General features: G+C 35.7%; 1 protein-coding gene across 1 annotated transcript in view; it reads left to right on the forward strand.

Annotated features, from left to right (window-relative positions):
* The window catches only part of LOC106882178 (low-density lipoprotein receptor-related protein 2-like), a 228,340-nt gene that overhangs the window by 54,292 nt on the left and 160,696 nt on the right, over positions 1-13,352 (forward strand). Inside the window, exons 17-21 of the mRNA XM_089356330.1 lie at positions 1,745-2,035; positions 4,405-4,521; positions 6,316-6,432; positions 11,135-11,371; positions 12,708-12,836. Coding sequence (XP_089212456.1) covers positions 1,745-2,035; positions 4,405-4,521; positions 6,316-6,432; positions 11,135-11,371; positions 12,708-12,836 — 891 coding nt within the window. The remainder of the gene's footprint in view (positions 1-1,744; positions 2,036-4,404; positions 4,522-6,315; positions 6,433-11,134; positions 11,372-12,707; positions 12,837-13,352) is intronic.

Genomic DNA, 13,352 nt, shown 5'->3' on the forward strand with positions numbered 1-13,352 from the left:
TCTCTCCCCCTCTCCCTCTCTGTCTCTCTCTCTTCCCCTCTCTCTATCCCTGCCTCTCTGTCTCTTTTTGTTCCCAACAGAAAAGCTAAGTATTTACCTCTTCAACAAGACACTCACTCCTGTCTGTCTGCACTTCAACACTCCACTCCACTTCATCTCCCAATTACTCAGGGACTTCACCAGTGATGGAACAACATAAAAAGCATCCAATACACTCACTGAAGTGACCAGTGGTCAGGAAGGGCATCCAGAGGTAGAAGCCGTGCCAAAGGAGACACTACCCAATCCATATCAGCATGGGAAAATGGATGTTAAATGGTGAAGACAATGATGATGATGATAATGATGATGAGGGGGGAGGGGGAAGTGATAATGGGAAGGATGATGATTAGGAACCAAATTATATTCTCTTCCTATAGAACAAAACTGAATAATATTGTTTAACATGAGAAACAACAGACTGAATTTCTCAGAGTCATTAATCCTTAGACTAATTAATTGTTACTATTTTATGTAAATAAGTCAAACAGGCACAGGAGTGGCTGTGTGGTAAGAAGCTTGCTTCCCAGCCACGTGGTGCCAGGTTCAGTCGCATTGTGTGGCACCTGAGGTAAGTGTCGTCTGCTATAGCCTTGGGCAGACCAAAGACTTGTGAGTGGATTTCATAGAAACTGAAAGAAGCTTGTCGTATTTATATATATATATATATATATGCCGGTGGCACATAAAAGCACCCACTGCAGTCTCGGAGTGGTTGGCATTAGGAAGGGCATCCAGCTGTAGAAACTCTGCCAGATCAGATTGGAACCTGGTGCAGCCCTCTGGTTCACCAGTCCTCAGTCAAATCGTCCAACCCATGCTAGCATGGAAAGCGGACGTTAAACGATGATGATGATGATGATGATATATATATATATATATATATATATATATATATATATGTATATGGATTTATGTATCTATGTATCTATGTATGCATGTATGTATGCATGTATGTATGCATGTATGTATGCATGTATGTATGTATGTATGTATGTGTGTATGTATGTGTGTGTGTGTGTGTGTGTATTTGTGTGTCTTTGTGTCTGTATTTGTCACCCCACCATCACCTGACAACTGATGTTGATGTGATTATGTCCCCATAATTTAGTGGTTTGGCAGAAGAGACTGATAGAATATGTACCAGGTTTACAACGAATAAGCTCAGGGCTCGATTTCTTTAACAAAAAGGCTGTGCTCCAGCACGGCCCCAGTCAAATGACTGAAACAAGTAAAAGAATAAAAGAATAGAATGTTTCATTCAATTAAAACGTTTATTGGGACAGCCTTATGTCTAGATTAAATAAATTCTCATTAGCCTTTTGTATAATTACACACATTGCTGAGTGTAGACAGATGAACGATAATACTTCACTGTATCTCCTTTAAGGTGGGCATTTCTTCATTCAGTTACACTGCATTCCACCCTCTAAAAACTCACCATATTTGATGGCATAAAAGGCACATGCTTATATTATATGCCCCAGCTCAGTAACGCATATTCAAGCAAAATGATTTTAGTACAGTAAAGCTTATAGAAAGCCCAACTTGTAGGACCCAGGATGAATTTTTGAGACAATTCTTTGAAAAAAAAAGTGCATCTTATGTGCTTCAAATATATTTTATTATTTATATCACAACCTGTTCTTTTGTTTTATTTATTTTTTTTTTACTATTTCTTTTTCATTTTCCATCTTTTTCTTAGCTTCAAATCCATGCATTCGAAGAAATGGAGATTGTACTCATTTTTGTTTCGCCGTACCTATGACACAAGACATTCTCCATGGGCACCTGGGTCGCCATTGTGATTGTCCGTATGGTATGAAGTTGGACGTTGATCTCAGAACATGCATTAATCATACTGAATATGAACCACCAGAAGAATGCCCGCCTACCACATTTCAGTGCAAAAACAAACGCTGTATCAGTCATTACAGAGTCTGTAACCAGCATGATAATTGTTTTGATAATTCTGATGAAGTTAATTGTACATCACGTGAGTTAAATACATTTATTAATTCTCTGATTCTTTAATCATTTATTTACATCTGGTAGAGGGAACCTGTGGAAGAGGTAGACTCAAGAAGACTTGGGATGAGGTGGTGAAGCACGACCTTCGAACGTTGGGCTTCATCGAGGCGATGACAAGTGACCAAGACCTTTGGAGATATGCTGTGCGTGAGAAGACCTGGCAAGCCAAGTGAGACCATAACCATGGCCTATGCCAGTGCAGCATAACTGGCCCATTTATGAGTACCCTTCAATCATTGGGCAATAAACTGCACTAGTGAAGACCTGTTGAGGCAAGTGAAGTCGTCATGGCCAATGACAGTACTGCGTAATTGGCACCTGTGCTGGTGGCATGTAAAAAAGCACCATTCAAGCAGGGTCGATGCCAGTACTGCCTGACTGGCCCTCGTGCCGGTGGCACTTGAAAAAGACACCCACTACACTTTCGGAGTGATTGGTGTTAGGAAGGGCGTCCAGCTGTAGAAACTCTGCCAGATCAGATTGGAGCCTGGTGCAGCCTTCTGGCTTGCCAGTCCTCAGTCAAACCGTCCAATCCATGCCAGCATGGAAAGAGGACACTAAATGATGATGATGATGAGGATCATGATGATCATAATGATGAGGATGATTTATTGCCTAGTGAAAGCATGTAACCTAACGGTTGGAGTATTTGGTTCATGACTGGAATGTTGTGAGTTCAGTTCCAGGCAGCATGTTTTGTTTTGACCAAGACACTTTATTTCACTCCAGTCCACTCAGCTGGCAAAAATGAGTAGCACCTGTAATTCAAAGGGCCAGGTCTGTCACAGTCTGTATCACACTAAAAATCACTCCGAGAACTATGTTAAGAGTACACATTTCTGTGGAGTACTCAACCACTTGCACATTAATTTCAAGAGCAGGCTATTCCATTAATCAGATCAACTGGAACTCCTCTTTTAGAGATTTTGGTATGATTTGATCCAATGATTTCTGTGCAAGAAAATTATATCTGCATGTAAATTCAGAAATATGTTTTTTAAATGTGTAAGTGCAGGCATGACATTGTTTAAGGAGTGTGCTTGGCAAGTATCTCACTTTGGGTCTAATCTTACCATACAGCACTTTGAGCAAGTGTTTTCTACAATAGTCTCAGACCAACCAATGCTTTGGGAGTGATTTTGGCAGATGGAAACTGCGTGACAGTTCATCACTTATCATCATCATCATCATCATCATCCATTGTCCATGCTGGCATGGGCTGGATGGTTCGACCAGGGCTGGCACGTTGGAAGGCTGCACAGACTCCAGTCCGATTTGGCAGTGTTTCTACAGCTGGATGCCCTTCCTAACACCAACCATACCAAGAGTGTAATGGGTGCTTTTACGTGCCACCAGCACAGGTGCCATTTGCACGACACCGGTATCTGCCATGACTGTGATTTTACTTGGTTTGATGGGTCTTCTTCTCAAGCATGGCATAATGCCAAAGGTCTCAGTCATTCATCATTGTCTCTGAGAGGCCCAACACTCAAAAGGTGCTTTTCACATGCCACCAGTAGTTTGCCTCTGCGATACCCAATGCTTGAAAGGGGATTTTTACGTACCACTGTCACAGGTGCCAGTTACATGACACCAGCATTGGCCACAACTACAATTTCACTAGGCTTGGTGGCTCTTCTCAAAAATAGCATATCACTAAAGGTCTCAGTCATTAGTCATTGCTTTGGTGAGACCCAAAGTTCGAAGATCATTCTTCACCACCTCATCCCGTGTCTTCCTGATTTACAATACAGGTGACTAGATCATAACCCACATTGCTAGATATTTTAAGCATCTCAGCTGTGATTCTTGATGGGCTGGGGGCTTTCCCTATCTTCATCTCCTTGATTGCTTTATCTACCAAGGTACTATCAACTTGTATAGCTGGTCCCTCAATTGGGTCAACATTTGGCAGGCTCTCCTCCTCCCATTCATTCTCCACATTCAGCAGTCTTTCATAATGGCATTTCCAAGCCTCTTTCTTTTCAGAATCATTTAATGCAACTGCACCATCATCGATGTAGACACTTTTATCTCCTATGTATCACAATTTTCTTTCACATGCTGTCTTGCAATCTGAAACACTCCAAGTCTTCGGGCCTCACAACACTGAACATAGGCAAACTTCCCCAAGACACTGGATGAAGGCTGGAAGGTATATCAGCTGAAATGTTGTGTTAGCAAACTTTATTCATAACGTTGGAATGCATTGTATGTGAGACTACATCTTTTATGCAGGAAAATATAGTAATTAAACAAACTTTATTCACACACAGAAAGGCAATTAATATCCTTGTTCTCATTGAAATTCTTATATTTTCTTTTCATATATAGCGTCAAGGAACTGTGCCCACAATCAATTCAAGTGTCCGAGTGGAATGTGTATCCCACAACGGTGGATATGTGATAAATACAATGATTGCCCTGATAATATAGATGAAAAAGATTGCAGTGAGTTTATGAAATACATTTTCTTTTACAAAAGATATGAATTATAAAAAATTATGTGTATATATGTATTACAAATAATGATTACAATTATATTTATAATATTATTATAATTATAAATAGCAATATACATGTATATATATATATATATATATATATATATATATATATAGAGAGAGAGAGAGAGAGAGAGAGAGACATATATATATATATATACATACATATATATCTGTATACATATGCATATTTATATACAATATATATATATGTATATACACACATATATATACATATATCTATTTACATATGCATGCACACACACACACACACTCATACATATATATATATATATATATATATATATATATATAGGCAAATTTACTGTTGAAAATGTACTTAAATTTGAAAAATTTGTAATTGTTTAAAATAAATTTATTTACATATATACCAAACTAGTATCAACAACATTTTTTGTTTATCAATGGTTAAAATTTAGAATTATGAATTAGGGAGACATATTTAAAAGTTTCAATGTTGACAAGTTGAAATGTTCATAAGAGTCAATAATATAAAATATGTGTTTCAACTTGTTTAAATGTACAAAGCTAATTAGTGTTAATAGTGATCAACAAGAAATGAATATCATCAAAGCTTCAATCATACTGAGTTAAGAAGGAGAAAAACAAGAGAGAGATGATGATAATTAAAACAGGGATTTGGTTTACAATTTCTCTAATCCTTTTTCCATTGTGTGTAGGAACTTTCACTTGTAACAGTGTGTTTTGGAATCCTGTGTATTTATAATTTTTTCTGCAAGCAGATCCAATTTTTTATTCATTAAAGTACTGGTGACGTCTTGTTTTTCTGGTGGCCAAGTTTGTCGTTCTGCCTAGTTGGCTTCCTTGTGTGGAATGGTCATCAGTCATTCCAGTCGGTTGATTCTCTTAAAGGGTCATTTTGTTGTATTTGCTGAAGTTCGGTTTTGATCGGAGGTGAAATTTCATTGGTCTAGAGTTAGGTGACTTCAGCAACTGGTGTTTGTATGGTCTTATTCTATGGTGATTTGGAGTTGCAGTTTCGAAACCAGGGTGGAAGACTGTAACTAACATTTTTTAAATTGTCTATGGTTCCTGGTTGTTGTTTTTTTTTTTGTAGAGAAATTGAGCCTTTTCCCCCTTTTTCATTTTAGTGTTTTTGCCTCTTTCTAAAGGATATTCAACTGTTGTTTATATTTAAAAGGAATTGGGTTGAAGTGTTTCCAGTGTGTTGAGAGAGAGAGAGAGAGAAGATTTGATATTTCAGGTTTATGCTTCTGGGGCATTGATCTAGGTGTTTGCTTACTCAAATTTTCCAAGTCATGGGGTCCCAGATTTGTTTCCAGTGCATCATTAGTCTGTCTCTCAAGGTTAAACTAGTTTGATCTCTGTAATTCCAGACCCTCCACATTTGAGAACATAGATTAAGTTCTTCGAAGGACAGGTGAAGTGATTTTTTTATGATTTAAATTTCCTATTATTTTGCAAAATCATGTCTGGTCGTGGAGAAATATTACCTTGCTTAGAAGCAGGTAAGGGTTGGTGACAGAAAGGGCATGTGGCCTTGGAAAGTTCACTTCAATAAGCTGTGTCCAAACCCTTACAACCATGGAAATGTGGTCATTAAAACAACACTGGTGATAGGTATTATTTTCAAGCTATATTTTAGAGAGTTTCATTGTTAATGACTCCATCATTATGCAACAAAGTATTGTTTCATGTTATTCACTTTGTCTTCTTTTTTCTTTTATAATTTTTCAAGATTTTAACTGCAGCAGTTCTCAATTTCGGTGCAATAATGGTCTTTGTATACACCAGTATCAAAAATGCAATTCGTACCCTGACTGTACTGATGGATCTGATGAAGGCGCATTCTGTGGTAAAGAAACATAAATTTATTTATCATAATGTTTCATTTGCAACAACTACAAATAAATAATGTTAAATCAAAATGCAACCGGATTGAAAGTAAACATCATGGTGGTGACACAGTACACCAGTGGACCTGTCCATCCACGGTAATATACGGGCTCATTTATGAGTAGTGTTTCGAAGCTGCAATACAAGGGGGTGCTGAGAAGTTCCTGGTTTTAACAGTATTGCATAACATCTAGATGGAGGGCCAAAATTCTGATTCCTTTTACAGATCTTAGAAAAACTGGAAGACCACCGTGATAAGTGAGTGAATCTGAGAGGGGAATTTGTTGAATGAAATCATGATTACCTGATCTTCCTGTATTTTCATTTACCCGAACCCAGGAACTTCTCAGCACCCTTTTGTGCATGCATGTATGTATGTGTTTGTGTGTATATATACATACATACGTACGTATGTATGTATATATATGTATGTATGTATGTATGTATGTATGTACACACATGCACACAAGGGGGTGCCAAAAAGTTCCTGGTGTTAAAGGTATCATGAAAGGCCTGGTTTAAGGCCCAACCTTCTAGGTTCTTTTACAGGGCTTAGATAACCTGAAGGACTACTGCAATAAGTGTTTGAATGTGAGAGGGGAATATATGGAATAGAATCATAATTAAACTGATCCTCCTGTATTTTCTTTAACCCAAAGCCAGGAACTTTCCAGCACCACCTCATATGTTTACCCTACCAAGCTCACATTTATTAACCCTCATCTTGCACCCTTGCTTCTACTCCCCATCTACTCACAAACGAGCCACCTTTTCATCCAGCTTCTCCTTAACACACAGAGCCCTCAATCTCTCATCTCCCTACCAACTATACTAATCATACCATTCTCATCACTCTGCCCACTTACCCTTCAGCAAACCTAGTTATTGGAGACTGTATTTGGCCACTTTTATCCTTCCTCTGCCTTCATCCGGTACACAGTAACTTCACCATGATGTACTGCCAACCAACACTCACTTTCTCTCCTCTGAACCATCTCTTCACCTACCATCTATCCACCCATTTCAAAATATAGGAAATAACAAAGAGAGGCAACTCTGGAGCTAATAATTCTGTATTTCCCATTGATAACAGCTAAAGAGCTAGAAACACAGCATCTGGGAATTCAACAAGGGGCAGCACTGAACAGAGATGGTATTTTCACACCTTTTTACCATTTCTCCATGGTAACTGCAGTAGATTTGCCTTTTAACAGTTGAAATATGTCACAAACATATTTTAACTAACCTAAAGTTCACACACACACATTTACACATACACACACATTTTTTCTCTCTCCATTTTTTTATTCCCTCCATTTGTTTTCTGTCCGCATTCCTTTCTGTAGAAAGGCATAAGCAGAAAACGTCAAAGACTCTTCCATTTTCCCCAAGCATCTAATACACCTTGTTATTGTTCCTTTATCTGTCTCAGTCTTTGTTTTTTTTTTTTTTGTACAGTTTTAGAACCATGTGTGTGCGTGTGTGTGTCTATAAACACTCATACGCACACACATTTAGCAGGACAGACACAAAAAGATAAAGCTATTTGTTTTATATATCATATATATATATATATATATATATCATATATATAACAATTAGAAAATGGAGGATAATATGCTGAACCCAACTACTTGCAGACGGTGTATCCCGTTGAATTCATTAATTTAATTCATAGCAAAAGTGACAAAAAAAGAAAGAAAAAGAAAGAAAGAACCAAAGCACAGGTGTCCATGGCAGACTATGTTGTTTTAGAGGCCTCTAATTCCTTATGTACTTTGTACTTCTATATGTAAACCAGGTTGGCAAAACAACATAGTCTGCCATGGACACCTGTGCTTTGGTTCTTTCTTTCTTTTTCTTTCTTTTTTTTGTCACTTTTGCTATGAATTAAATTAATGAATTCAACGGGATACACCGTCTGCAAGTAGTTGGGTTCAGCATATTATCCTCCATTTTCTAATTGTTATACAAATTTTGGGTAAAACCTCCACTTTTACCCGCTCCCATTGATTGCACCTAGTATAGCACTAGTGTAGCAATAATTGGGTACCCTCCCAGCAGTATACTGGATAGATACTATCCCTTAGTGGGTTGACCCCCCAACCCCTAACTCTCTCATGTTATCATATATATATATATATATATATATATATATATATATATATATATATATATATATATATAACCTAAATTAGAGCATATTTTAAATCTTGATAAACCCTTGTAACAACCAAAACATACAAAATTTATGTACGTATGAATATACCGGTATGGGTGTTTTTATATATACGCGTGTATCTGTGAGAGAAAATGTGTATATATGTGTGTGTCTGTGTACACATATTTAGGGTTTTGTATAAACTAGAGGTGTTTCAATTGATTTTTCTGTGTACATATATGCATTATCATTTATATTTTCACTTTTACCCTTGTTTTTACTCTTATTAATATTATTTATAAAAAAAATATAAAGATGTATTTATTCACACATAGGTTTGTTTATATATTCATATATGAGTGTACTTGTGAATAAGTATGGGAGCATATTTGTGTAGATGTATTTTTTATTTAAAAAAAAATATATGTCCATATTTAAATGTTTGTGTGTGTGTAAATATACATGTGTGCATATGATTGTGTATACAAGTTTATGTGAGTGTGTATGTCCACATGTGTATGTATATGTGTGTGTCTGTGTATGTATGTATATGTATGTATATATATATATAGATATGTATATATATATATATATATATATATATATATATATATATATATATATATATATATATATATATATATATATATATATATATACATATATATATATGGAATAGATTTCTTTGAGGTGAGATGCCTGAACTCACTAGCCGATGAATTCGTAAGTGCCTTTCTTATCGTTGATTTTTGGTGTCGCATGGCCAAAAATTACCGTGAATTTTTTTAGAGACACTTTCAAATTTATCAGAATATTTGGGCTGAAGATTGGAATAGTGAAATTTTCATTCACTTAACCATGAAACGATTCGTATCCAATTAACTAAAGACTTGTTTTGTTTACGCTTTTCCCTCCGGTTTTTTGTTCTATGTGTGCCATAAATATCGCCATCCGTTTTAGAGAAAAATTTGTAGTTTAGAATCAGTAGTTCTTTGACTGCTATTTCTAAATTTTCAGTATGTTGGAGAAGCAACTCAATTGCTAATCCCTGTATATTTATGATGATAAATGGTTTTACCGATAAAGGTTATTTTCATACTGAACTACTTGGCAAAATTGTTAATTATTAATTCTATTATTAATTGATGATTCCCTGCCCTTATTCTTGTATATTTTATATATATATATATAGATAGATATGTGTGTAGGTGAGTGTATCTGTGTGTATGTATGTATACATGTATACTTGTGTGGGTGTGTGTATGTATGTTTGTAAGTATATATGTCTGTATATGTGTACATCTCTATGTATATGTATGCATATATAATTGTGTATGTATTTGTATAAACCCATATGTATGCGTTATTAGGTTCTGTATGTAAGTACATATTTCTGTATGTATGTGTGGGTATATATGTATGTATGCGTGTATGTGTGTTTATGTATATATATGTATGTGTATATATGTGTATGTGTATGTGTGTGTGTGTGTATATATATATATATATATATATATATATATATATATATATATATATATATACATATATATATATATACATATATATATAGATATATGTATATGGGTATGTGTATGTATGTATATATGAAAACACTTGAGTTCTTTTTCTTTCATATATATATGTATTTGTATGTATGTATGTATGTATGTATGTGCATGCATGTGTTTACGTATGTATACATGTATGTATATGTATATGCGTATCTGTTTATTTTATTAGGTAATAGGCATAGATGTATATGTATGTGTATGTGCCTATTTCTATTTATACATGTGTATATATATATATATGGATATGTGTGTATATGGGGACATGCACACATATGTGTATATTTGTATATGCGTGGGTACATATGTGCATATGTGTAAATGTGGACGTATGAGTGTATATGTGTGTGTGTGTATATATATATATATATATATATATATATATATATATACACATATATATATATATGTATATATATATGTGTATATATATGTATGTATGTATGTATGTATATGTGTATATGTATTTATGTATGCATGTATGTTCTTACACATTTATATGTATGTGTTGTCCAACCCACTATCTGGTAGCGTCCAATTCTCTAACGGTTTTTTTCAAATGAATCACGTCATAACCTTATCCATCTATTGTTTTCATACTCAGTCATAATGTCTTACGTTTAAGATGATTCCCATGCATTCCATGAAGAGAAGGTTACAATTTTAATATCACAGATCCCTATGGATCACATAGGTTGTAATCCTTTGAAACATATGTAGGAATAAAGTATGCAATTATAACATGCGTTTTCTCCATTCCTTAAATTTTTATATATATATTATATATATATATATATATATATAATATATATATATAATCTAATACACAGAATGTAATATACTTATTTATAATAGATTATAAAACAACTCCCCCTGCACACACACACACACTCACATACATGCATTTTAATATTTTGATTTTTTTACAGCTAATCATACTTGTTTTCCAAGTTATTTCAAGTGTGATGGTTATAAGTGTATACCTCTTTCATATCGCTGCAATGGAAGACGGAATTGCCGAGATGGGAGTGATGAACGCAACTGCCCAGATGTAAAATGCTCTTCATATCAATGGAAATGTCCAAATTCAAATATTTGTATCCATAAAATGCGTCGCTGTAATGGTTTAGCAAACTGTGAAGATGGAGCTGATGAAGCTGGATGTAGTAAGTAAAAATGTATAATTTTTTGTGAATATTTGCGTCTGAGCAAAGTGGTTGATTCAGTTGGTCTTTTGTTTAGTTTTCGTTTCTCTGTTCTCTTCTCTGAAGAAAAGAGGCAATGCAGAGATCATAACTTTCGTATATATTTACTGAGAATACATTCAAGTCTTTTGTGCATCAAAGTAAATACACACAAATAAACAATCTCTTTCACCCTATAAAGCTGGTTTCAAATTTTAGGGCAAGGCCTGCAATTTCATAGTAAGTGCTGGTAAGACAGAGAGCTACATTAGGCTCCACTTGTCTGTTCTACTATGGTTTCTACAGCTGGATGCCCTTCCTAACAACCAACCACTTTACAGAGTGTACTGGGTGCTTTTCAGGTGGCACTAGCACATATGCTTTTTGCATGGAACCAGCAGAGGTGCATTTGACATGGCACCAGCACAGGTGCATTTTATGTGGCATCAGCACTGGTGCACTTTATGTGGCATCAGCACAGGTGCACTTTACGTGGCATCAGCGCAGGTGCATTTTATGAATCATCAATGGGATTGCCAAGTGGCTTGCAAGAGAAAGATTTCTCCACTGAGAGAGAGAATGGAATGAAGAGAAGTCACTATTGTGTCTTACCTTGCATTACCTTGGAAGCTTCTTCATACACCTGGAAGTATATTGTGACTGGAAAGCAAAATAGTGTCCTTGACAACAGCGATTAATAATAATATATCAGTTGTCAGGAATGTGTTTAATTTGTAAAAATTGGTCTATTTAATAGTGCTACACTCACTAGCATAGCTATAGAGGGGTGGAAAGGGTGGTCCACCCCATGTGGCACTTTTATGGGGTCTGTTGTAGGTTATAAGCCTGCATGGGCCGTACTGAAATTAGATGATAGTGGTTTTAATGTCAGGACACAGACACTGGTCACTGTTGAATGCAACAATCGATATTTGCCAGGGGACCACAAATTGAAGGGCTGCCCTGGGCGGCACACACTCTAGCTACACCACTGATTACACGGCTAAACTTACTGGGTACTTAAGCAGAGTGATCATGGGTAGTTGATGGGTTGTGTGTAGTGCTGATGAAAGAGAAATAACTTTTGAAATATGCACATACACCCAGTACTTTTTTTTGTTCTGTCTGCTTAAATATACAGGAACACAAGCTATCAAATTACTTAGAAAGTGACAGAGAGAGAGAGAGAGAGAAATGGTTTGGTAATTTTCAGTTCTTTTCCCCCTCCTGTGTATGCACCTTTTCCCCTTCCTCTGTATGCAAATAGCCAACAAAACGCATTAGTGTCTAACAGTACTTTTATTTTGATATTACTCAGATGTAACAACTGCTGAAGGTTGTCGAGAAGGATATTTCCGGTGCTTAGGTGGATCGTGTCTTCCTAATAATTGGCGTTGTGATGGTCACAAGGATTGTGAATCTGGGTCTGATGAAAATTCAACCTGTAGTAAGTGATGGAAACCTATTTTTAAAATTTTTATCTGCAGATTTGTTTTTATATGGCAGTTTTATCCTGATTGTTTATTTCCTTATTTTACATCCATTCTCACTCACATCCATTAAGAAATATAAATATAGAACCTGCAGATGAAGAGACAGACAGACAGACCTGAAGCAGACCTGTAGTGAAAGGAGCATATCATTGATGAAGCTGTGAATGACAGCAAAAGGGCTTTGGCAAACCTAAGTGATTGATTAACTGAATGATTAATCAAACAATCAATTAGTTAATTGCTTAGATGATAAACTAATTGACCAACAATAATAAAAGAAGTGAAATAGACTCAGTGTGCATGTGTTTATTACTGGCATAATGACCCTCCAAAGATACAACAAAATTACTCATAATTATTTTAATCAAATCCAAGTGAATGGTTACCTAATACCAACAGAGTGTGCTGGGTGCTTTTACCATGGATGTATGCATGTTTGTCTATATGTATGTATATTCAATGTTTGAAAA

Source organism: Octopus bimaculoides, chromosome 8 (genome assembly GCF_046866305.1).
Source record: "Octopus bimaculoides isolate indiv1 chromosome 8, ASM4686630v1, whole genome shotgun sequence".
Lineage (NCBI taxonomy): Eukaryota > Metazoa > Mollusca > Cephalopoda > Octopoda > Octopodidae > Octopus > Octopus bimaculoides.